Here is a 27,398-nt window from a genome sequence, read left to right as displayed (position 1 = left end):
GGCCATTTTGCTTTCTATTTTAGATAAGCAGTACTGTGGTTTTCAGCAACTAAGTTCTGCCTTTATATGATTTTGTGGGTTTCGTATCAGCCATCTTAGCCATAGAAAGGTTTTGTTGTGTTTTTGTCCCTGAACAGAATCAACTATCTAAAACATTTCACTTCTAGGTTTTTTAGTTTCTTTATTGAACTTCAATAAAAAAAAAAAAAAAAAAAATGAATAGAGAAAAACAAAATAATAATAAAAAAAAAAAGCCTGAGGTAGAATCCCCCTGACATATAGAATTCATTCCATTAGAAGATTATACTTCAGCTACAGAACTTGGAGGTTACAGCTTTTCCCTGTCCGGCCTTTGCCGCCAGATCTTGTAGACACAGCAAGTTGCAGCGTTCCAGATCCATCTTGGGAAGGTTTTTCCTCTCCCACATCTCTTTCAATAGGGTCTTTTCTTCTCCCCCAGCCCCTTTCCCCATACCCATAGTCCTCATTAAAATGCCAGAAGGGGAGAAAAAGGGCTTAAAAAAAAAGCCATATATAAAACCCATCCTCTGCTCCCTGAGAAATCTGAGTCCCTCTCTCCCCTCCTCCTGCTTTCCCAGACAGGCTTTTATAGGGGAGGGGAACATTCCCATAGAAGAAAGACGTGTGTATTGTTCCCTATCAGACTATGGAGGGGGCTGGAATTAATAAGGGAATAGGCCTCAGCATCATGTTAACTCCATGTCTGCCAGGCATATCCGATCAGGAACTTGAAGTCCTAATCGGCAAATCGACTTGAGAACCCCACCTCCCACTCATATGTCAAGCAGTCGGATACATTTTTTTTATTTTTTTTTTATTTTAAAACTGACGATTCAGTGTTTTGCTTGAGTGACTGTATTAATACACCGACAAAAGAGTGAGCAGAAAATAAATTAATCAGTTAATTTGTGAAGAGTTTAGATGTGATTATTAATAAAATCTTATTACAGATAACACAATGCCAAATTATTAGGCAGCGCTGTTTATAAACTGCAGGAAGACAACTGGACGAACAGTACGAGAAGGATTTAGAAGAGAGCGGTAAAGAGTGACAAACTATGGGGATACGGACATTATTATTGACACGGAAAGGTGATGACTTAATTCTGGTCCAGGTGAGGGAGGTGTAGGGGGCTGTGATGAGAATAAGGGTCAATAAGCAAAAAGGTCGCACAGGGGCAGGAACAATGACAAAAGTGGGACAGAAACACAGACCTGAGGTGTAGAAAGGTCAGGGGCAGGGTAACCGAAGCCAAAACAGGATGAGGTAAAATGGATGAGGCAGCAGATGCATGTAGACATACAGGAGATACTATATAAAGGAGAACAACAAAAAAAAAAAGTCTAGCCACAGAAGGTGGTTTTGGTTTGGGGTGGTTTAAGGGTGAAACCTCCTGACGAGGAGCATCTGAAAATATAAAATTAACATCTTAATTAAAATTCAGCAAACATGATGGGGATTGCAGAGCCCTAAAGTCGGCCAGGACAGTAATTATGCACGATGTTCATAGAGGCCCTCTCTCAGCAACAAAGAATGCAGGGAAATTTGGAAGAGTTGGCACAGCCATGTCATTGTGCACCCACCCCCCAACTTGATGAATTTATGTTGTAATAAAACAATACAGGGCGGAGACCTCGCTAATGAGCTTCTATCTGCAAGGAGTCAACGGGTGAATCACTGCTCTGTTAAGACGTAAATCTAAAACTATGTGGTGTTACAGGAGGGATACAAATAAGGCAAAACTAAAAAAAAAAAAAATTATATTTACTGCGAGACGGTCACATCTGCAGAAGACATCTGCACGCCGAATAATCTTGGAGCTGTTCACCCAGTGTGGCACCCAGTGGAGGCAGCCATTTTGTGGCCTGAACCAGTAGTCGTTACGTTGCACTGGAGGAAGGAACACACCCGAAGCCATCTTTTTGCCACTGTATATAGCTATATCTCACTTTCACAGACATATTTCTGTCCTAATGCATTCCCCACGGTTCACATACAAATCTGTATACCACAGATGAACACATACTGCTAATAAACTTATGTGTCATGGAAAAAGCAAACAAGCCAAAATAACCTGCGAGTAATGTACCAAAGAGGAGCTAAGATGGGAATGAATGCTTAGAGGCCAGTATCACACTGCCAAGGTGGTATAAATACCTCAATAAGGGATATTAAGTAAGTGGTGGATTACCAAAAAAATACTAAAAAAGGTCTACAGATTTTTTAAACATTTTAAAATGTCCATTTTATTGTAGAGGTAACAGCCACCCCCAGCTAGCAGTAAAGCTGGCCATACAGAGCACGATATAGGTGCTATATCGTGCCGTGCGTGGGCACAATACCGAACCAGATATCGTGCTGCACGCCCCCGCGGGATCGCATATCGCATCCCCATATCTTCCCGCAGGTTCATCTGATCTGGGATGCGATGTACGATTCCATTCAGATGGAGGAGCCGGCATATCGTGCGGTCAGCGGGGACCGCACAATTCCCAGCGGTGACAGCATGATCCGTCTACCGACGGATCAGTAGTCGCCCTACACGGTGCATCGCACAGTGTATGGGCACCTTAATTCTATGGATGCAGGAGACAGCGGGGTTGATGTATTAAGCAGTGAAAAGATTGGAGAAGTGGAAATGTTGCCCATAGTAACCAATCACCTCCTACCTATCATTTTATAGAGTGTACTTGATAAATGCTCAGAGAGACAATTTAAGGCATAAAATTCCTCTCTTTGTTCTATATGGAACATCCAGCTTTGTGTTAAACATCACATCAGGGCAGCACAGATGGTGTAATGGTTAGCATTACTGCCTCACAGCACTGAGGTCGTTGGTTCGATACCCACTACGGCCCTAACTCTGTGTAGTTTGTATATTCTACTTGTGCATGCATGGGTTTCTTCCGGGTACTCTGGTTTCCTCCCACACTCCAAAAATATACTGGTAGGTTAATTGGCTCTTAGCAAAATTACTGTGTGTGTGTGTGTGTGCGTGTGTGTGTGCGTGCGTGCGCATGTGGTAGGGAATATAGAATGTAAGCTCCACTGGGGCAGGGACGGATGTGAATGGCCGAACATTCTCTGTACAGCGCTGCGGAATATGTGTGCGCTATATAAATAACTGGTAATAATAATAATAATCAGGGCGACTGGTTACAAGTGAGGAAGATCACAACTGAGAAAACGAGTCAAAATGTAATAAGTTACTGAAACCATTCTCTCTTTTTTTTTTTTTGTCTAAAACCATTCCTACAACTATTTTCTTCTGGTTTGTTGGGAATAATAGAAACTTTGGATGTTATATGTGCTTAGTTCCCAAAAGTCCGAAGAAATAAATAAATAAAAATATATCACTCTCTAGGGGAGATGTATCAAGACTTGGAGAGAGATGAAGTAGAGACATTGTCCAAAGCAACCAATCAGCTTCTAGCTGTCATTTTATAGACCGTGCTAGATAAATGACAGAAGCTGATTGGATGTTTTTTGGCAGCTTCTCCACTTTATCCCTCTCCAAGGCTTGATACATCTCCCTTCCATCTTTTGGCATCCTCAGATTACCGGTGAGAATTAGAATGGCTGACACACATCTGAAATGATCTCTTTGTAACTTAAAGAATGTGCACACACTGGTTCCCGGCAAGCAAGCATCTGGGACAGACTGACATTACATAGGAAAAATTATAATGCTATTACTTAGCCAAGAGCTATATTAGAGAGACGCTTTTGTTCATAGAGCGGGCATTGGAGTATTGTATGATTTCCAAACAATACGCCAACTGAAAGACCCTAGAGCAGGGGTGGGCAATAAGTGGCCCTCCAGCTGTTGTTGAACTACAAATCCCAGTATGCCTTTGCAACAGTTTTAGCATGACCAATTAGCAAAACTGTGGCAGAGCATGCTGGGATGTCTAGTTCTGCAAAAGCTTGGGGGCCGCTTATTGCCCACCCCTACCTTAGAGAAAGCTCAGTTGTATGGCCACACATTCCGATATACAGCCCAACTGCTGAGAGACCAGATCTGTGCATGATTTCAGCAGTGACACGCTTTAATTTGTATGGTCAGAGTGGTAGTATAAGTACAACTCTATGTCCAGCTACACGACCTGATAACAGAGGACAATAACTTGCAGAGGATCCAATAGTAAGTCTGTATACAATGTCAGTTATCGGAACTCCAGCCATAGAATGGGAATTCTTAAGGTGCAATTAAAATGCACAATATGAACAATAACGATTTAGATCATATCGTTATCGGTCATATCGTGCATTTTTCTGTGCCACCAACGAACGACCTGTGATGCGCAGGCACGTATGAACGATAACGATATCGTCCATTGCCCGTGCATGCAGGCCAACTTGGTCGATATCGACCAGGTTACTCTAGGGACCAGTGTTGGCCATCGGTGGTGGTTTGCTGGATGATCGACACCTGGGAGATCGTTCAACGATATAGTTATCGTTGACGATTGTCCCGTGTGTATGCACCATTATATTACATTCCAAAAGGACCAACTTATACAGGATTGGATGCACATTAAGTTCTAAAAAGAGAAAAAACGTTGACAAATTGGGAGATAGAACATCAAAAAGTCAGCTGGTTTTGAATCAATGGCATGTGCACTGCTAAACGGGGAAATAAACTAATAGGTCCAGTCTCTGTTGAAAATGAATTGTTGTTTTCTTTTCGGCAGTATAGCACCAGCCTAACTCCCACATCCCGCCGTCCATCTCCATATTATGCTGAAGAGCGCCATCGGCGCATATGGGCGGTGCCTCCACCTAGCAGAGAAACGCGTCTCCCAGGGACACAGAAAAGAGAATCACACGGACCTCACTGGAAGTATCTACTCGCCACACTGCCAAAAACTTAGCAAGGCTGCAAATAATAATAATAATAATAATAAAAAAACAACAACAATACAAGTATTTGGAGAATTGTGACACAATTGTAATTCGCAACAGGAAAGCGGTGGTTGCTCAATTTTCAGAGTTCCTCCCCTACCCAGTGACAGCTGCAGTCATGCACTGATACAAAATTAATTATGACTATATTTCCTGACACAAGAGTTGAAGGCTCAAGGCTGTTCACTTAATAGGACTTATGATTGCATATTTCCCCCGCACAGAGAGCAGGACGCTAGGATAGGCAGAACACAGGGCAAGTCACACTCCTGATAACATTTAGTGTGAACAGGATACATCAATTTGCAGCATAAAATGTGCACTGAGAGCAGCTGACGGCTGTAGTGTTATCAGCTACATATGAAGTAGGTATGAAAAGGTAGTTATACTGTATATATTAATGCAGGGCTCGACAAATCCCGGGGGCCAGGTCGCCATGGCTACCAGATTTTGCTGCCTGGCTACTGGATTTTGCAGTGAGGGAGGAAGCAGATCCTCATCAGCTCGGCGGAGATTTGTGCTTATAGTATTGTGGTGTTCATATCATGCACAGGAGTGCATGTGCTGAGTGTCGCCTGCGGTGACTGCTGTGCCTGTGTCCGTCCCGGCCTGCACTGACTCCTCCATCCTGGCCTGCTCTGATCCCTGCTGTCTGTCCCAGTCTACGCTGATCCTCCTGTACGTCCCGGCTGTCTACTGTCTCATATCTCCGGCTGCATAGAGCTCTCCAGTAGTAGGGTCTATGCGTGGCCAGAGATTGCGGAGCGGCTTCAGAGGGATAGTGGTGTGACCACGAGGGGAGGGGGTTTTGTTGTACTTTCTGTCACCATTGTTTTATGTGAAATGTGGTCCGTTATTACTGGAGGGTGGGGGGTGGAGCAGGGGAGCTGTGCAGAGCAGTGAGGGAGCCTCCATTTTACTGTATCCATTCGACTGTGACCATTTTGTGGACTAGTATAGTGTGTATAACAGTTACATAACACACAGAGCTGTGCTCCTCCCTTACTCCTGTAATTATTTGGGGGGACGGTGGTCTGGCTCCTACACTTTCATCCTGGCTCCTAGATTTTAGAAAAATTTGTCAAGCCCTGTATTAATGTATGTCCACTGAAGCGGTGTAACACTCAGCAGATTAGCGCTATACCAAAGGGGGTTTGGCTTATAAAGGCGGCATAGTTTGGTCGCTAACACAGTAAAGCTCCCCATGTGTGAAAATGTTGTAAACATGTTTAGGATGGGCTGCTTTACAATATCATGCCTGCAAATTCAATATCTTACATGTTTTAAAGCAGCAACGTTACTGACAGTGCACTGAGGGCCTTCGCGCAACAGTTCAGTAACTTTGCAGCCACAGCGCTGATCTGAATTCTCCCCATAGATTCTATAATTAACACTGGAGTCCAATACCCCTTTTACACTAAAGTCCCAGATCCAACCTGGAATTTTGAACACAGGTCCAACCCAGGTCGGACCTGGCTTCACACCCAGTATCCACTGCACTTCAACCAGTGTAAATCCTGAGCTGGCAGCGTTCACACTGCACCCGTTATGCAGTGGAACTCTTCTGCCGGCATTTGGAGAGTACATCGTTTCCAAGCACCGGGAAATATGGATCTCCCCATTCGACCAGGGTTACCAGTTTACACTGCCCCTTAATCCGAGACTTACCAGTGTCCAAACCTGCTTGCTTCCCGTGTTGGATTGCTGGGTCACTGTACCCGGGTTATTTTTTGGGAGCAGTTTCCACTGAGGCATGACCCGGGTTGAATCAGCAATAACCTGGGTTTTTCAATCAGTGGAAAAGGAGATAGACATGAAGTGACGAGCAATAGGGGTCAGGCCATGAATATTTCCAGAAATGAGCAGTTTATGTTAATGTAGTAAAATAAACATAATATCACAGCCTAAAGAAAATAAGGAGAAGTTTATCTGAGCATTTTCTCTTGTGTGTCGGTGCAGTCAGTGGGAATTAATATTGAGGAGGACTAATTGAGGCCTAGATGTGTTGCCATGGCAACATTTGCAGAGCGGTGACTGAACAAACCAAATATGGGGCACTCCATGCCACAACAGACGAGCTGGCATTAGCCAACAAAATGGATTCCAGCCAAGGAGGACAAATGCATTACTTTCATGCTCTGTTGCTAGAAGAAACAAAAAAGAAAAGAAAAAATAAAAAAAGAGCTGGGAGGGGGTGCGGAGGGGCTGTTGTGCCATGGTTTAACAAAACAACCTTTCCCATAAGCATGGTCTTATCAATGACTGAGACAGCAGCGCAGAGAGAGCTTTTCAGGGGCCCCACCACACTGCTAGAGAAATTAGTATCCGGAACGTGGAAACAGATCCTCACTGCTGCCAGCTTAAGAAACAAGCCAGCTGCTCCCTGGCATTATAAAGACCTGTTTTACACAGAATCTGCTTACATAACCGCTGGATACTTAACCAGCAAGATGTATTTGAATGATATTTAATCACCAATGAACGACCATTAACAACCACCGTCTTGCTGAAATTATACACACAGTAAAAAAAATATTTTAGGCGCTGACTTGTCAAGTGTCTATCAGAGGTAAGAGGAGAATCAGTCCAGAGTACAAAACACAAGAACAGTTTTATTTGCTAGGTTAATTTACGGTAGTTCTGCTTTTTTTAATATACAGGTTATATACCCGTCAATCAATGGCGGATTCACCATTAGTATATAAAGAGACAACACATTATTTAGCTTTTATTATATTTACCCAGAGAAAGGGGAAGTACCATTTACCAACTGGTTTTTTTCCTTTCAATTTTTTATTTTTTCACCGAGATGGTACTTTCCCTATATCGGCTTAATTTTAGCCCTCTGTGGGCACATAAGGGAATGGGTATGAAATACCGCCGGCCAGCGGCAGCCCGACAGGAGCAGAGTGCGACGCAGCGGAAGCCCGACAGCGATGGAAATCCCGATCGTGGATAGGTAAGTATCCACTAACCTAACCTAACCCCCCTAACCCTCTTTAGGGGTGCCTAACCCTAACTTCCCCCCCAAGTGCCTAACCCTAATCCCCCCTCTAAGTGCCTAACCCTAACCACCCCCTTCCCTGCTGCCTAAACCTGGGGTGCCTAACCCTAAGTACCCCCCGGGGGTGCCTAACCCTAACCCTCCCTCCCCCAGCCTAACCCTAACCCTCCCGGGGGGATGCCTAACCCTAAGTCCCCCCCGGGAGCCCTAAACCTAACCCTGCCCCCCTCGCGGCTGTCCGCTCGCGGCGCCCGGCATCACTACGATCGTGATGCCGGGCGCCGGTCTCCCAGCGTCGGGGAAATGCGAGCGTCTACATCTAGACGCCCGGCATTTCACCCTTGCCAGGATAAGACAGTCGGGAAGCCGGCTGCCGGTATATAGGCAGTCGGCTTCCCGATTGCTTCCCCACATAAGTACTGGGCATTTAGTACTTTTGATTGCTGCTCAACCAAAGCCGTAACTAGCCTTTTTTGGTGCCCTGGACCAGAAAGAGCAGTTTTTTGCACCCCCCCATCCATTTTTCAAATAGGGACATAAATTGCTCGCTTGAAAAAGGGGTGGGGCCTCATGGGGAAGGGGCATGACAAATCTGATTTGTCCCGTATGATAATGAAGGGTACTGATCCCTTTGTACCCGTTATTCAGGTGTCACTGCTAAACAGTGTAAATCTAATGGCTGCAGTGATGATACACAATTATACAGTATAACTCGCCAGCTCTTCAAGTAGGAGAGCGCTGGTGACGCTGCACCTGCAGCAGGATTTGTCCATCACAACAAGCCGACTGAAGGTATAGAAAGAGTGCTACTTGTAGTGTCCTGGATTAAGGTCTGCAGAATCCCATTTATTGGTGTATCCCTTTGCAAAATTGAAATGGTTCACACAATGTCTGCTCCATGTAGCTTTGGACCACATCAGAGACACATTCTATACTTTCATATCCATGTGTTTTGTGTTTAAACTGAAGCTTTGTAATGAGAACTTTAATGACAAGCGAAAGTCTGACAACCTACCCCTCTACCCAGAACTTCCTGTCTCACTTCTACGGGGGGATCCAACCGTTTACTCGCAGCCGCAGCTCCCATCCAAAGTGACGGGAGATATTCGATTGCTTGTGCCACTAGGCGTGAATATTGCGGGCGCATTATTTCTGCTCTCACCCTCCTGAATGTCACTAGTAGAAATCCACCTAAAGTCGGCTTTTGCCCAAACTCATCGCACCCAGTAGTTTGCATGGGTTTCGCCACTGTACGTGGCTAATCCTGGTGCATTCAGGCGCGACATGCACAATAAGTAATGGGTGCCCATGGCACTCGAGTCCATCGGCAAAACAATCGAATATTGTCTAATTGGGCACTTATAACTTAAGGGTGCCCACAAACAATTTAGCTTCTCCCTTTATGTATTTTATCATAATATGTTTTACAGTTTTATGAATAGTAATCAGTTTTAGATCCTTTGCATTTGAAATTACTGATATAAACATACTGTGTAACTGAGCAGAAACGGTCCCTCAATGGCCCTTTAAAATACTGTAAATAAGCCACAGAAGAAAAGATTTCACAAAGATCCACTGTATGCACCCACCAGAAAACAGAGGCTGCTGTCTGATGTGGCTGATTTACATGTGGACTACTGGGTAAGGTATCTCTACGCCAGGAATCAGGAAACTTTATTATCTTTTACCCCAAAATATATTTAGATACGCCGACGTTACCACCTTGATTTGAAAGAAAGGAAATCATATAGTAGTGCCCCCATATAATGCCCCTGTAGCAGTGCCTCCATATAATGCCCCTGTAGCAGTGCCCCCATATAATGCCCCTTGTACGAAAAACTCCCAAAAAACAAACACTTACCTTAATCCCCACTCCTATATCACCCGCCGTCCTGTCCGCCCGGCTACTCCTCGGAACTATGGGAGAGACGTCATGACGTCTGTCCCATAATGCGCATGGAGAGAGGCGGAAAGCTGGAGTTCAGAAGAGAACTCCAGCCTCCAGCTAACACGGCGCTGCAGGGAAAGAGCCGGGCACCGGCTGGTGGTAACATCTCAGCGGGCGTCCGGCTTACAGCCTCCCTGCGGCACAGCCGGGGGTAATGGACGGACAGCCGGGCATGCATAGAATGATTCATATGCATGCCCGGCTGTCCGTCCATTACCCCCAGGAATTTCATTTTTACCCCATGTGGGGTAATTTACCCCTGTTCTCCGACCGCTGCTCTACGCCATAGAAGTGCGAGGGGAAACTTGTGATGTACGGGCTACATAAATGGCTGCAAGGGGCATTGACGCGACACATCGCCAGGCATTTAAATTCCTACCTCTGTTTGGAGAGAAGATTTGATGCCACACAGAAGGGGTAAAACAAATGTGTAGGAGAGGACTGGACTAACCTATAAAAACTTATACCTTCAAAATGCAGAGCATTGCATGTGGGACACAATCTGTAATAGAATATCAGACGTTAAGTTCAGAACACTTACAGCAAAGAAAGGACAGAGGTGAAATACAAATATTCAAGTATGCCAGACGTATTAACAGAGCTTAGGTAAATCATAACATCAAGGGGGGGGGGGGGATTCATATCTCGTTGATGGGTGCATTTTGCTATTCCGTAACGGCAAACTGCGTCCATCTACAGCACGATATGCCTGGCATGAGGAAGCTGCCAGGTCATGTGCAACTCAGCTAGCGTCAGGTTTTATTTTTTTGGGTGGGGGGCAAAAAATTGCTAAGTGGCAATGTGATGCGACTAGGACGCACTAGGAGACGGCTCTGATTAATTTGATATGTGACACATATTCAGATTTAGAGACTCGGTCACGCACAGCTATACACGTGTCGCATATAAAATTAATCAGCACAGTGTCCTGGTGCCTCCTATTCGCATCGCAATGTCAATTAGTTGCAATTTCAGTAAAGAGACGTAAAAAAGACGCCCGGTGCTAGTAGAGTCTTACAGGACCAGGCGCCCCAGGGGCAGTTTGGTGTGACTGCAGCAAAGACGAGTGAGGAAAAAATCTGTGTGTGGCAATTTTTGCCTCACAACCCAAAGAGATGTGCAGGAAACCGTGCAATGCCAGGATGACAGCAACGCTTGGCACCACACTGCGCTGAATTGGAGGGTCCCCCCCTAAAAATAGTATTCTTTTTTGGAGGTTTATTGAACAGCAAAGTAAAATGTACATTATATATCTCAAGAATAAAATACAGTATAACATTTGAGCAGTTGTCTGCATTATTTCTTGACGTAAAACAGAGATAGAGATTGCTGTTGCAATTTTTTTTATTATTAAAAATAGTAGTATTTCAAGGAAAAAGGAAAATAGGAGGAGGGAATATGGCCGAGTAACATAGGGATGATACTGTACAGAAATGGTGATGATCCATGGAGTAGTCTCCCAACAGTTGTCGTCACTAGAATGCACAGGACAAACCTATTAGTAACACAATGGATCACAGACAGAGGCAGACTACATGGACCTCTATACTTTCTCTTTCATCCACCATGAACCTCTATACTTTCTCTTTCATAAGCTATACCCTAGCTTACGCTAGGGTATAGAGGCGTGGATAACTGGAGCTGGCACTTTAAATAATTTAGAACTGTGGAGCTCCTCCCCCTCTATATGCCCTCAGTTAAGAAAATGTGCCCAATGGAGATGGTCACAATCTGCTGTGCTCCAGCAACACATATGTTTATTATTTTCTTTTATTTAGGTTTATTTTTATCTTTTACAGTCATAGGTACCCTTCGCCACATCTCTAAAAGTGGGGTCTGGGTAGCTGGCGCCCTGTTCTTAGAAGAACAGTAAGGAGTGCCCAGCGCTTATTGAAAAAGCTCTGACAGCTTCTTTATCGCCACAGCAAGCAGAGTGTGCTGCAGCTGAGAGAGCCGCAGGCGAGCATAGTGAGTATGGCTGCGCGTTCACATCCCCTCCTCCGCCCCCACCTTCCGGCACCTGCCCATCCTGCGTGTACACAGCGCTGCTTCACTTCTTCCGTCAGGTCGGGGCTGCTAAAAAGAAGGAGACTGTGCAGATGGCTCGGTCAGGCACATCTTAAACCTCAAATCCTTGAACCTGTATCTGAAGATGTATCGTTTCAAAATGGAGTTTCTTCAGTCCATTGTTGCGAGCTTGGAACCAGGAGAGTTCCTATTATCCCTGGATATCAAGGATGCCTATCTCCATGTTACCATCTGGGAACCACACCAGGCTTTTCTGCGTTTTGCCATATTGAAGGATCATTATCAGTTTGGGGTATTGCCGTTCGGTTTATCCTCGGCTCCCCGCATCTTCACCAAAGTCATGTCAGTCATGATTTCTCTCCTTCGGTCATATCGGGAGTGAACATGGGGCCTGATTTAGACCCGCTCGCGAGCGCACAGCATTCGCAAGCAGGTAAAGTGTCCCCGACTGCGCTTGCACCGCTTCCGGCATGCGCGAGACCCGTACTGCGATGGCAGCTCCGTCGCAACGGGTCTCGCTACAAGGCGGGGCGGCTGTCGATGTTAATTGACAGCTCGCCCCGTTTTGTAGGTGGGGAGGGGGGTGGCTGCACAAACTTAGGCATTCCCTTAGGAAAGCCTGCCATTTGTGGACGGCCCTACTGACATCACTCGTGATGTCAGTAGTGGACTTCCTGCTCTATTAGAGCAGGAAGTCCACTCGGGCTTGCGAGAGCCGAGACCCTGCCACAGGGTCTCCTCGCAAGCCCGATGGTCATGATAATTGCGACCATCGCCAGGCCATTCGCAAAAGCGGTGGGTGGTCACCCACAGCTTAGCGAGTGGCCTGGAGGCCGGAAAAAAACTAAATAAATCCCCGCCCTGATTCAGAGAGAGCTGTTTGCGAGCGGCTCTGAATCAGGGCCATAATCCCTTATTTGGACGACCTGTTACTCAAGGCTCCATCGGTATCTCTTTTATCAAATCATACCTTACTGACATATCACACTCTAATCCAACACAGTTGGATAATCAACTTCAAAAATCAAATCTCCATCCGTCCCAGAAACTCCTGTTTCTGGGCATGTTCTGAGATACAGCATCACAGAGGATCTTTCTTCCAATAGACAAAGCCCGGGATATCCGGTTGTTAGTTCAGCTGGTCCTCAGACCAAAGAAGATGTCCCTGCTTCTTTGTCTGCGTCTCTTGGGGAAGATGGTAGCTGCTTTCAAGGCACTACAGTTCGGGCGGTTCCACTCCAGGGTGTTTCAGCTGGACCTACTAGCACAGGGGTCAGAGTCTAATCTGCTTCTACATCCACAGATCCGTCTGAGCCCAGTTACCAGAGTGGCCCTTCTCTGGTACACACAATCCACCAATCTTTTAGTGGGCCGAAGATTCGGAGTGTGGGACTGGATCATCGTAACAATGGAAGCCAGCCTTCAAGGATGGGGAGCAGTAGTCCTCGATTATCACTTTCAGGGTCGATGGTCCCCTCTAGAACAGAAGTGGCCCATAAATGTGTTGGAACTCAGGGACTGATTCAGACCTGCTCGCAAGCGCTGAGCGCTCGCAAGCGGGTCGATGTTGGCCAAGTGCGTATGCGCACTTTGGAGCCGGCTCCGTCGTGTGCATGCGAGAGACCTGAATAACGACGGCCAAGCCGTCGCTATGAGTCTCGCACCAAAGGGGGCGTGCTGTCAATGGTGATTGACAGCACGCCCCCTTTGATGGGCGTGGCTGCCCAGATGGAGGCGTTCCCATGGGAACGCCTACCATCTGGGGCCGGCCCCACTGACATCACTAGTGATGTCAGTGGGAGTGCTTTTGGCTCTGATAGAGCCAAAAGCAGTCCAGGGCTTGCAGCAGACGAGACCCTACCACAAGGGTCTCGTTGCAAGCCCGATGGTCGCGATGGTCTTGACCATCGCGACCATCATTTTTGGCCGCTCTTAAATTCAGAGGGACGGCCCTGATTCAGAGCGAGCGCTCTGTCAGAGCGTCCGGCTCTGAATCAGGGCCTCAGAGCGATGTACAATGCTCTGATAGAAGCAACAGAGTTTCTAGGGACTCGTTCAGTAAGAGTTCAGTCCGACAACGCGACGGCCGTTGCGTACATCAACCGCCAAGGAGGGACTCAGAGTAACGCAGATCCTCCGGTGGGCCAAGAAACAGTCAGTCAGTAATCCTGTCGGCAGTATTCATCACGGGTGTGGACAACTGGGAAGCAGATTACCTAAGCCGCCAGGATATCCATACCGGAGAATGGAAGCTTCATCTAGACGTGTTCAACGCGCTGTTACGTCGACGGGGATGTCCTCAAGTGGACCTCATGGTGTCACGATTGAATAGTCAGCTCCCAGTATACATGTCAAGAACTCGAGATCCGCATGTAGAGGCAGTAGATGCTCTGACAGTTCTGTGGATCTACGACTTCGTTTACCTTTTTCCTCCGATTCCATTTCTTCCTCGACTGCTAAAAAGGATAAAACACGAGTCAGACTCTGTCATTCTCATGGCTCCGAACTGGTCTCGGAGAAGTTGGTTCTCTGACCTTCGGTCCCTATTGTCAGACGATCCTTGGCCCCTTCCTCTAAGTCTGGATATTCTACAGCAGGGTTCTTTTGTACACCCCAACCTAGCGCAATTCTGTTTAACGGGGTGGCTCTTGAAACCGATATCCTAAGACGCAGAGGCATCTCAGACTCGGTTATTCCCACCATGCTACGCGCCAGGAAGCCAGTTTCAGCTGCGCATTAGCATCGCATCTGGCGTTCTTATATCTCATGGCGTTCCAGTCGGGGTCTTCCATCTAGGACTTTTCGGTTGTTCCGGTTTCTGCTTTTTCTTATGACGGGTCTGGATTCTGGCCTTCGTCTTGGAACTTTAAAGGTGCAGGTTTCTGCCCTTTCCATTTTCTTTCAACGGAATTGGCCCTCATTCCTGAGGTGCAGACGTTTCTTCAGGGGGTCTTGCATGTGCAGCCTCCTTTTGTACCTCCGATAGCTCCCTGGGACTTGAACTTAGTGCTTCTGTTTCTTCAGTCATCCATGTTTGAACCTCTGGAAGAGGTAGATATTAAGTACTTGTCTTGGAAGACAGTCCTCCTCCTGGCTCTAGCTTCGGCTCGTAGAGTATCGGAATTGAGCGCTCTGTCCTATAAGCCACCTTACCTTGCGCTTCATTCTGATAAGGCGGAACTCCGGACGGTAGCCGCCTTCCTTCCCAAGGTAGGGTCGGCTTTCCATATCAATCAGCCTATTGTGGTACAGTCTTTGGAGGAGGACTCTGGTGGTTCTTCTACCTTGGATGTGGTTAGAGCTCTCCGCATCTATGTTGACAGGACAGCATCCCTCCGTAAGTCAGAGACGTTAGAGGACACTATGATGCTGTTCGGAGGGGTTGGCCAGTGTCTAAGCAGACGCTGACACGTTGGATTAGGCTGACTATTCATCAGGCTTATGTTAGTGCTGACCGTCGACCTCCTTCGTCCATTTCGGCTCATTCCACATGTTCTGTGGGTGCATCATGGGCGGCCGGTAGGGGAGCCTCCACGTCACAATTGTGCCGTGCAGCCACTCGGTCTTCAGTCCACACGTTTGTCAAGTTTTACAAATTTGATACGTTTGCTACTTCGGCCTCCCATTTTGGCCACCTTGTTCTGCAGGTGCCGCAGAGCGCTCCTGCCCGTGGGGAAAACTATGGGACATCCCCAGCGTAAGCACCTCCAATGTCCTCTGGTGGATGAAAGAGAAAATAGGATTTTGGTACCTACCGGTAAATCCTTTTCTCTGATTCCACAGGGGACACTGGACGCCCACCTCTGCACTCTTAACCTGCCTGTTCGGCTTGTTCCGTATGTTGTATGATTCGGTTATTGTGTGTTCTTCTCTTTTTACTCCACTTGTTCTTCATCTCCTCTCAGTCTTCATTTTCTAAACTGAGGGCTAATGGGGCATAGAGGGAGAGGAACTTCACACTTCTAAATTATTTAAAGTGCCAGCTCCAGTTATCGACGCCTCTATACCCCAGCGTAAGCACCTCCAGTGTCCCCTGTGGAATCAGAGAAAAGGATTTACCGGTAGGTACCAAAATCCCATTTTTCACTGCCTTCAAATTTCTACTGTTCTATAGATGCAGAGGACACACAGTTACAGAATTAGGTGAAAAATTCTAATTTACTTGCTGCAATAATCTAAATGTTGTGGTTTCTTCACAAAATAATGACGACGTTGACACTTTGGGTCCGATTCAGAGTTAGGAGAAAATAAAAATAAGGGAGCAATATGCACATTGGCAAAACCAGGTTACACAGCAGGTGGGGTAAGATTAAAATATGCAGGGAGATTTAAAGTAGGGAAGGGATGAGTCTTAGCTTACTTCCATACTTCAGTGTAAGAACAAAGCTGCCCGTCATTCCTGTACTACATGCAAGATCTGTCCGTATTGTCTCTGCAGGCAAAAAGACAAATCCATTTGAACAACATGAATATGCCATATGATTTGTTCCAGGAGCAATTTGCTCCTTGTTGGAGTCTTTTTAATAAAAAAAAATAAAATTAATTTGCTCCTAACTCTTAATCAGGCCCTTTAAGTGTACTCGTGTACTTTGCACTTATATATTTATACGGATTGGTGTAAGCCGGGATAAGAGAGGAGCCATATCACGGACTGCTTTAGGCAGCGGAACGCCTAGTGACAATTGTATATGTATTTATCATCACATGAGTGTGGAAAACTTCAAGGAAAGAACAGTTGGGTAAAAGACAGCACAGGAATAGCATGGCAAAAAAAAAGATATGACATTCTGAATATCTAATGCTTAAAGTCATGTATTCTCTAAATAGTAATAGATTATACATGTGACGTTTGAAGACTGATATTTTATGAAAGAACATTATATTCTATGGTACATTAATAGCTTAGATTTAGAAGCAAGAAAGTAAAATTAAAAATTATTCTAACATCTCACTTGTATCACCTAAGGTTTTGTAGCAAATTACGTAATTGTTACATAACACTTTACACAAAAACCTGCCACACAAATAACTACTTTGCCACCCTTCATCCCTTGCCAACCACCCAATGTGTGAACACGAACAAAACAAAAATGAGAAGGAAACTGGTCCTGCGCTACCAAAACGCTTACCCAGTATGTAGCGGATAGGAAACACGGATCCACCAAGTGTAGCCGGGATCTAACTACAGCCATATAACACTAAAGATAATAAAATCCCCTCTCTAAAGAGTCTTTTGTTAAAAAATAAAATGTAGTTGTAAAACCATGACTGAAACAAATGATTCTTTTCCATAGAGCCTCGTGCCAGTCCAGCAAAGCATGTAGGTCATAGCGTGTGCCTCACATACATTTTACATGCGTGACTCACACTGACACTACACCTCCAGTTCTCCCTGACATTTACGTTCACAATAATTATTTGAACAGGTAGACAGGATCCATATGGTCTACAAAGAGGGTAAAGAATAAGAGTTGGGAAGCACGCTACCGCAGGGGCACAGAATCAGGCCATGAGCAATTGTATGATGTACATATCTAGTGTCTGTAGTGTACAGTATGGAAAAGTAGCATATATCCTGTAGTAAATATTGCTGGCCCTGAATTACTCAAAAGTAACAGGGGGGAGAATCATGGAGGTAACTTACATAAAATGTGCACAACAACTAAATGTGAGGAAACGGCCCAGTCCTGACGGCAGGAGAACAATCGAGACATTAAGGGCGAGTACCTGATCTGTTAATTATGGCTTATGGTGTGTAGAAGTTGGGTGCTCGAAAAAGATGATGATCGACACAAATGGGAGGCTACAAGAGATTTCCCTGATGTGGTTATGTCTATATTTGTACAGGTCTGCTATAAAATCCACCAATAGAAAAAAAAAAAGAGGGGTGGCAGGTGCGCTCTAACAACAGTGCTGATAGTGATAATGGGAGCAGCTCACTAGTAAGGTCACCATTTAACCTTAAAGACAATTAAACATAGAGAAAACACATAAATGTGTTTAAAACCAGGGAGCACTCAATCCTAGGTGGTGTAATCATCAGTCGCTGTGTTTTATGTATTACAGCTAATCCCTTATTGTGATTTATCAACTCTGTTAGCGAAGAGATAATAGTGTTCACTCAAGCTCCGGTGGCAGGCAGGCAGACCACCGGAGCTAGAGAGGGCACTTCCGCACGTTCATAACGCCCCCGAAAAGGGGGTGTGATCACTGAAAAGGGGGCGTGTCTATAAGACGCGTCACCTTTTCATCACTCTTGGGGGCGTGCTCGGCACTTACGGACATGCCGGGCAGCCCCCAAGCGCTGCTGATAGGTAGAATAGATGCTGGACGCATGCGCCCAGCGTCTATTCACCGGCGGTGACCGGGTCTGCGCACATTTCCCCACCCGCAGAACACTGCGACCCGCGGGTGAAAATGACACCCGCAGGCTGTCTTAGCGGTGCGCTGTGCGGTGAGGGCAGGGCGCTTTTTGCCCTCCAGAAGGAGGGCAGGGCCCCGCTAAAACAGCCTAGCGGGAACGCTAGAATTCCAATATGTCTGATGTGACCGTCAAGCTTAACATAATTCAATGAATCATGAATTCTTGGGATAATAGAAAATATATGCATTTTATTCATGCTATACTTAAATCCACAAATCGTGGTAACCAAGTAAAATTTTACTAAAATAATTAAACACTGGGATACGGGGTGGACAAGTGAGGGCAAGGGGAAAGGGAAAGAGTATATAAAAACCAATCAAGAATAAAATTAAACTGTAAAAATAATAAGTTGAACAAATAAAATGAAAAAAGTTCCAAAGATTGATTATGCACCATCAAATCCATGTGTAATTGTGGATGAAAAAAATTTTTCAATGTTCCTAGGTTAATATCCCAGTGTTTCAAATTGTACTTGGTTACAATTGTGCCATACTGACCACCACGATATGTGGATTTAAGTATAGCATGAATAAAACGCATATATATTTTCTATTATCCCAAGAATTCATGATTCATTGTCATATCAGATATATTGACTGTCACATCAGATATATTGTTATCTGTTCACTAACAAATCACATTAGGGGTTTAGCTGTAATACATAAAACACAGCGACTGATGATTACACCACCTAGGACTGAGTGCTCGCTGGTTTTAAACACATTTATGTGTTTTCTCTATATAAAATCCACCAGGAAACGCTTAATTATTGCCAGTTATTTATGTAGCACACACATATTGCACAACGGAGCTTACAATCTATGGCCCTCATTCAGAGCCGTACGCTCTGAGCAGAGCGCACGCTCTGAATGAGGGCCGGGCTCCATTTTCATGGAGCGTCCTCCTGGACGCTCGTATAGCTGTGGGTCACCACCCACAGGCTATACGAGCGTGCATTGTGATGGCCGCGATGGTCGTGACCATCGTGACCATCGAAATTGCGAGCCGAAGTGGGTCCATAACATCGACCCACTTGCGAGCGGACAGCCGCTCGCGAGTGGGTCTGAATCAGGCCCTATATTCCTTACCACAAGCGCGCACACACACACATTTACACTGGGGTCATTTTTGTTGGGAGCCAAATATCTGGGAGTTAGTTGACGTCCCGGCAGTCGGCATGCATGTGGTCAGAATGCCGGCTCCGGAATCTCAACCGTTCACATGCCGACGGTAAGTATTGGGATTAGACACTAGGAGGAGGGTTAGGGTTAGACTGCGAGAAGGGAGGGTTAGGTTTAGCCTGGGGGTAGGTTACTTATCGGCAGGTTTTGGTATTCTAACCCAGTCGGGATGCTGGCGTCGGGATTCCCACCGCCGGGATCCTGAGCACTGGTATCCCATACCCAACCTAATTATCCTACCAGTATGTTTAGATTGTGGGAGGAAACCGGAGTACTTGGGGGGAACCCACGGAAACATGGGGAACATTCAAATTTCACACAGTTAGGGACTTGGTTGGTATTGAACTCAAGATCTCAGTTATGTGAGGCAGTAGCGCCAACCATTTTAGAAGTCTTAGTAAATTTAGCAAAAAAAAAACAAAAAACAAAAGCTCAATGAGGGTATAGTGAGAGGAGGAATTTCACATTCGGAGAGCCAGTCCTGCGGTACTTTTACACTGAATTGGGAGAACTCTCCTTTCTGGGAGTACTTTCTATTTATGCACCAGGATGCAGTATAGGATTAAATAGATTTTCCTTGAAATGTTCAGTAAACCAAATGAGCATTAAGCAACTTGCAGTGAAAACCTTATTACTCTGAAATACCAGAATGTGCTAGACTAAACCCTACATACCACTGGCTTAGCAGATATAAGTATCATCAGACGACAGCAATGTAACATACCCAGTTTTGCATGGAAATGAAATACACATTTTCTATGGGAAAGACTTTTGTACTATAGACAAATATTAACGTTTCCACAACTTGGCCGGACGTCAAATATTTGAAATCAGATGAACTGATGTCATTGCCCCGAGAGCTGCAATGTATTTTCCTTGCATGCTCCACTTCCTGAGAAGTTGTTGCACATTGCCTGCCCTAGAAAAAGAAAAAAACAAACAAAAAAACCCCCAAAAAACAGTTCTTTGCCCAAATGGCTCAAAAAAAATAAAATATATATTTATATATAAAAAGAAAAACAAAGTTTAAATAAGCAAATACAAAGAAAGCATTGCTTATCAGGAAAGATTATGCCAGCTATTCCGTAGTGCTGTACAAGTGATACTATAATCTGTGACATGTGCATACAAACCAATGTTTATTTACAAACTGGCACAATTAGCGGGACCGATCCGTGAGAGCTTATAATTTAAAAGGGTTGGAGAACAGGAACTTGGTAAAGGTATAAAAATGTTCCCACGCACATCTATGGGGTCGGTGGGCGCAATGTGCCATTACAGAACAGCTCATCACGTCAAATAGAACCCCTTCCCCTAAGACAGTGTTTCTCAGCTCCAGTCCTCAACAAATGTGTCAACCAGTAATGAAAACTCCTGTGTTCCAGCAGGGAGAACAGAAAACTTGCACTGTTAGGGAGCCCTGAGGACTGGAGTTGAGACATACTGTAGTAATCGAATACATTTTTGGGTGCAGAATGAATAGGTTTCTGTAAAGATCAGGATTCACTGATGTAACACCAATTCAAAGCACGAAAACAGACGTGAAAATAAAACACTGTCTAGTCAATCTGACCGTTTCCAGTTTAGGTTGCATAACAAACATATGCCAAACGGACTGCGACGATTGGTAGGACTAGTGAGTAGGGGGCCTAAATGTTGGGGAAAGGTCTGAAGGAGTCAGATTGGAAGTCCCATAGCAGCACAGGAGACCTCTGGGTTAGTGAGGAGGAAGGAACACGTTATTTGGGTACCAGGTATGTAATGTTATGTTAAGGTGCATACACACACAACGATTTTGTAACCACTTTTTCAAGGGAAAATCTGACAGAAAATCGTTGAACGATTTTTTGAAGTGTAATGAACGATTTTTTGAACGATGAACAAATAATATTTCTTCCCTTAATGAAAATCGTCATGTTGGAAAGTCTGAAATGGACAATGAACGATAACTACAAAGGGGAGTGTGCATTTGTGATTATCGTTCATCGTTATAACTCAAACTGAATGATTTTTTTGAACGATTTAACAATAACGTCGTCGTTATCAACAAGTCGTTCAAAAAATTGTTACGTGTAAGTAATAGCATAGTGATGGAGTTGGAGCAAGTTGTCTTCTACAAAAAAAAAAAAAAAAGGTGTAAATGTTTCAGGTACTTGCAAGGAATGAAGATCATAGAGATAGATTGCAATAATGTATTCAAGAGCAACTTATATTGTGAATTATAGACCGATTATGGCCACATAGTCATACATAATCATTATCTGACCAAATTTACTGTCTGTCCCGATGAACATCTTATACTGATGAAGTATGAATAGGGTACGGCAGTCTTTTGGGACCCCTACACGCTGAATTGTATGACAAACTAGGTCTAAAATGACCTAAATGGCTGCCACAATAGCAACATATGTACACACACAGCAGGAGACTGCATATAAAGGTAAAAAATAATTAAATAATCACACACTGGAAACAAACATGCTTTTTCCAGGATCGCAAATCAACATGTGAGCCTTATCTGCCTATCCAAACCTAGAAGCGATAAATGACTGCATACATTAAACTTAAGTAAACATAAAAATAATAGATAAGAGCCTCAGAAAGTAACTTTAAAGTATCTGTTCTAGGTTTTATCAGTTGCTTAATGAGCTTACTATGAAAAGTGGAGCCCTAATACCATGCACAGCCAGTGACCGGAAACGCCATGGGTGCAACATACAGACAGAAGGCCAAAGGGTGATGCTTGTAGGGAGCAATGATCCCAACTATTAAACCTGTTCCAATTGGGACTTTTTTTTTTGTATTAAATGTGAAACAAAAGTAATTTATTATAAACCGAAAATTATGTTTTCTGGATTATTTCCTCTTTGGCAGAGAGCTTGGACTATTCAATACTTTTTATGTCTATTTTATAAAATAAAATAGCAAAGACAGATCTGACACAGCACAGGAGAAGGTAACAGAGAACAAAATAGACGAGGGGAGGGAAAAGAAGCCACCAGCTAAGTACAGTATAGGAAGAGGGGACACGGTGACACGAAAAGCTGAATTCAAGAACAGAAAAATAGGGAGGAATGGAGCCCAGGCAGAAGCTGGACCAGAAAGAGTGTGAAGAGATTAGCAGGGTGCATGCAAGACTGGGGGTCAGGGAAAGCGAGAAGAGTTCAAGAAGATACAGAATAAGGAGGGGCACAAAGAGAGAGAAGAAAGACACCGAGCCCAGAATAAGGAGGGGGAGAAAGAGAAAGTGAGAAGAGAGTGGGAATAGACAAGAGGGGGGCTGCCAAGGGTGAGGGCAGCGAGACAAGAGGGGGCTGCCAAGGGTGAGGGCAGCGAGACAAGAGGGGGCTGCATATTGATAGATACAGACAGTGGGGATGGAGGTCAGCAAAGATAAGAGGAGAGAATGGGAGCAAGAAAGATACCAGGCCAGAAGACAAGATGACAGAGGTTGGGTGTAGGAAAATGAGCGTGGTTAAAGACTGCGCCATAGACAATCCAAGATTGGGGGGGTGGGGGGTGGCAAAATGGGCTTTGCCAAGGGGGGGTGAGCCAGAAATGAGAACAGGGGCTATAGTCTGGGGAAAGAGATGGAGGAAGCTAGAAATACCAGAGTTGGCACTGACTAAACGTAGCTGGATGAGGGGGGTTACACTGATAACCTGCCACAGGCAAAGTGGGGAGGGGAAATCTGCAAAAATGGGAGCAGATGAAGCAAATAGGGTCAGAGTGGAGACACAGCAAGATAGACAAGCACCAAGCAGCTGAGAGAGAACAAACAGGGGAGAGATGCAGAGAAGAGAGCCGCAGGAGGTGGCAGACAGATTTGTGGGGGCAGTTTGGGAAGCGTCTACCCACTCCCCCCTTCTCTCATCCCAATTGTTACCATACAAGAAAAGTCTCTCTCTCTCCCCTCCTCCTTCTTCCCTCTGCCCTGAGGGAGGGGGAGAGAGGAGGGGAGTAAAGAGGAGAGGGGGATGGGTGGGAAAATTTGGAAACAGGGATCGTTAAGAGGGAAAGAAAAACCCATCAGCCCTGATTGAAGGAGCAACCTCATGTATACAGACACAAAGGAGATCACACACATGTAGCAATGGGTTTCTGGCACTAAATCCAATGCAATAGAAACTTTTACAGAACTTCTCTGTGGTTTTAAGTCTTAAACCTGAAAACCGAGATGAAAAAAACAAAAACAAACACACAATACAAAATTAAAATTAGGAAGAAAAAACAAAAAACTTTAAACCCATTCCGCTGTTCAGTTGGGAAACTCATTGTAACAATAAAGATCACCTACAAAAGCCATATAATTCAGGATGCTAGATAGCAACACAATCTGAGAATCTGACAACTTGCCCTGTACGTGTTCCAAGATAAATATATTTATTAAACTATAAAAGTTTCCTAAGGAGTTATTCAGACTCTGGCCCTTTACAGTAATTGAACATTAGTATTTTTGTATTGCACGTTATCATTCACGTAGGCGGCTTCTACACATTCAATGTACAGATCTTAGTAATAAGATCATAGAAATGTATGAAAAAAAAAAAAACTTTCCTTCTGTTCTACGGGTGCATGAACTATGCAACAAAAACTTGCAGCATATACATAGTGCGAGAAGTGAAAACCCACAGGAGCATAAATTATTCACCACCCAGCAATAAATTCCTCTACAGCCACAAACAACTGGATCCAGAGAACAATATTAAGCCATATACATTGAATAAATTAACTGAAAAGCGCCAACTAAACCTCCTAACCACGTACAACAAAAACTTTTAACAGGGAGATTTTGATACAAAATAGGAGAAACACGGAAACTGAAAAGAAGAAACGTAAAATATGCAACACAAAAATACTTCAAACAATTCTAAGAAATTAAGTTTTTACTGTACAGATTATTTAAAGAAACCAAAAAAAAAACTACATGTAAAAGACAACATTTATGAACGGTGACACAGTGACCGATATTAGCGCAAACCCACTAATCCTGCAAAGCATTTACACAATCCATCTTTACACTGTATGACAGGGAGGATAAAGCCATGTAAGTGGAAGATCCTTGGACTGTGATATATACAGGATGCCCTAAGGAAGGATTGCATATGTAACCTGTCAGGAGCTTCCCCCATGATAAAACAGATTCATAAATGATGTTAAACATGGCCAGTTCTTCATATACAATGATTAGGGTCCTGACAAACTGCTAGAAGGACTAATTCAACCTATCACACCCTTGTTTAAGTAATAATAGCAAATTAAAACACACACACAAAGAATAACACAACTCTGAATACTAGTTTTGCCTAATAAACAGATTAGATGATAAGTGATCTGTTGTAATTCTGTTTAATCGCCACAAGACTTCCTAAACAGGACTGCATTGCCCGCAAGTCAGACTATAGCCCCAATATTGTGCAGCATGGGTCAGGGGAACCCTGTAACAGTCCCATATAAAGTTTGGTAGATTAGAATGGATCACTTTGTCAGACACACACTAGTACCCTGGGAGACAGGGAAAATGCCCATTACCATCCCAGACAATTCCTAATGACCCCCTGCCCTGTGACAACCACTGATACATCTCTATTATGTATGTGTGTGTGGGGGGGGGGGGGGGTCACACACATTGCAAGACATGGAGATGCACAGGCTACAGCCACTACACAGAGACAGTGCTGGTATCTCATTCACATCATATGAGCCACTAAAGTCAGCATAACAAGCACCCTGCTAAGTAGGAAAACACACACACACATATATATATACACATATACACACACAGCTAGTTAGCTAATGCCACGCCTAGGGGGCGATGTGACACCTGCCCTGCAACCTCCCCTGTCTGAGCGCTGCCACATAGCAGTACACACACAGTGGTGAGGATGGCGGAGCTAGGCACACACAGATACGCCGATTACGTACACATCACTGCCATCACATCCACCCAACGCCGGACAGGGACAACACTAGCCACGTACCATGGATCCTTCCAGCCTGACTCAGCAGCACAGTAGTGGCCCAGACTAGTCCGTACATCCCCGGCTGCGCCATGCTGCTATCCTCCCCCGGGGAGCCCACAGAGCCCGGAGTTGATTCACTCTGTCCGGTGACTGAGCCAAACTGATCCGTGGGAGTGCTGGGGGGAGCCGAGCGCAGGCTGTGCCACGCCCACTCACGTCGCAGCCACTCAGCGCGGCACTGAGACAGGGAGACCGGCCAATCCCTAGGGGGGACAGAGATTTTTACCTTTCTTCCCTCGCACACAGCGGTGAGGCCCCGCCCACTCAGCTTTTAATGCTAAATTCCCCGATATCTGCGGACCAAGGGCGGGACTACGGCAGAGGCTGGGAACGCCCAACGGTGGTTTAGCCAATAAGGACGCGGGTGTTACTCCGGAATGCGATATGGGCGGGGGGAGCAGAGATTCCGGCACAGCTGCACCACGTGGGGTGGGCCGGCAGAGTCGGCGTGTGGCAGTGGTAGTACGGCGGCGGCAGATCACTGCTCTCCTATTGTGTCCGCTGCTGAGGCTAGTGTGTGCGGGCTGCTCCCACCATCATCAGCCCGGCTGCCGGGTAACTCAATGCTAGGCCGGGGCTGGTCACTGGGGCGGGTGGATTGTTAAATCCCATTTACATCTCTCTGCTGCCTGTGGTTACACAGCAGGATACTTCTGACTAACGCTGGTCTTATTGCACTCCCCATTTTATTTTAAGTATTAATATTGCTATAATCTATTACCGGTGCATTGTGCATCTGATTCATTGTAAGGCTGTGAGTCATTAGGCAGCTGACTAGCATAGCCATAGGGATAGTGGTTTTCGGTATAATACCGATAGACGGGACGCCGGCTGTCAGTACACAGACAGCGGCATCCCGATGGTTCAAATCCCGACAGGGGAACGGTGAGAACTGATCTCCTGTTCTATTTACTCCCTAACCCTCCTTTTCCTGAACCCTTATACTAACTTTACCTACCCTGCACCGTAACCCTCCTGGTAAGTAAGTACCTAGCCCCCTAACCTCCCCCCTCCTGCAGCCTATCCCTAAGGCCCAATGGGGCGACTAAACCTAACCCTCCCCATCTAACCATCCCTAATCATGTCGGGATTCCGTCGCCGGTGTTCTGTCGGCGGTCAGAATTCCAGTGTCGGGGTTCCAGCGGACGGCATCCCAGTTGTTGGAATCTTAACCGCATCCCGCCTAGTGCACGCAGGACTCTGGGTCAAGTGTGGCCCACTCCCTGCACCCCCATTGCATTCACATAACAATCCTGCTGGCCGCCCACACCATTATTCCAGTGAATTAGCTCAAACACCATATATCTGAAGAAATGACTGGAAATGTAGTGCCAGCGCCATATATCCAAAGGCAGTGTGAAAGTATTGCGCACGTGCAGAAGACTTCCACAGTGCCAGAGACTTTGAGGGGTATTCAATAAGAAATGTAAATTTTGCTATCGAAGTTTACGTTTCATATCGGAGCTTTTACCTGCGTTAAAGTATCGGCCGTATTCAATATGAAACTAACGAAAACGGGAGCCTGCGAAGTTGTATTTGCTTAAAGTTACAAAATTTTCCTTAAAAAAAATTGTAGGACCCCCCTAAAGTTGTAAAAACATGGGGGATCACTATGGGTACCCCCAGTTTTAGCCTTTAAATGAAAGTCGGGGATTTAAATAGCCGCAGCAGGTGTTTTTCCCCGACATTGACGAAGTGATGCAGAAGAGCACTTAAGTTATTTTTTTCGGGTTTTTTTTAAGTGGTCCCATCAAATTTGGGGTACATGAAAATGGGTACTAGCATATTTTGATGTCCCTAAAGTAAGTTTTTAAAAATTCTGTAATTGTGCACCTGCCGCTATAAATCTATTCTAGAAAACAC

At 45.1% G+C, this 27,398-nt stretch overlaps 1 protein-coding gene across 1 annotated transcript in view; it reads right to left on the bottom strand.

The window, feature by feature from the left end:
• The window catches only part of NOTCH3 (notch receptor 3), a 76,766-nt gene extending 51,123 nt beyond the window's left edge, over nt 1-25,643 (bottom strand). The window contains exon 1 of the mRNA XM_088480370.1: nt 25,494-25,643. Coding sequence (XP_088336496.1) covers nt 25,494-25,566 — 73 coding nt within the window. The 5' untranslated portion in view covers nt 25,567-25,643. The remainder of the gene's footprint in view (nt 1-25,493) is intronic.
• Between the last annotated feature and the right edge of the window lie 1,755 nt (nt 25,644-27,398).

Source organism: Taudactylus pleione, unplaced genomic scaffold (assembly GCF_031769625.1).
Source record: "Taudactylus pleione unplaced genomic scaffold, aTauple2 ptg000253l, whole genome shotgun sequence".
NCBI classification, from domain to species: Eukaryota; Metazoa; Chordata; class Amphibia; order Anura; family Myobatrachidae; genus Taudactylus; species Taudactylus pleione.
Note: the sequence above shows the minus strand (reverse complement) of the source record. Positions and strands in the feature narration are given on the sequence as shown.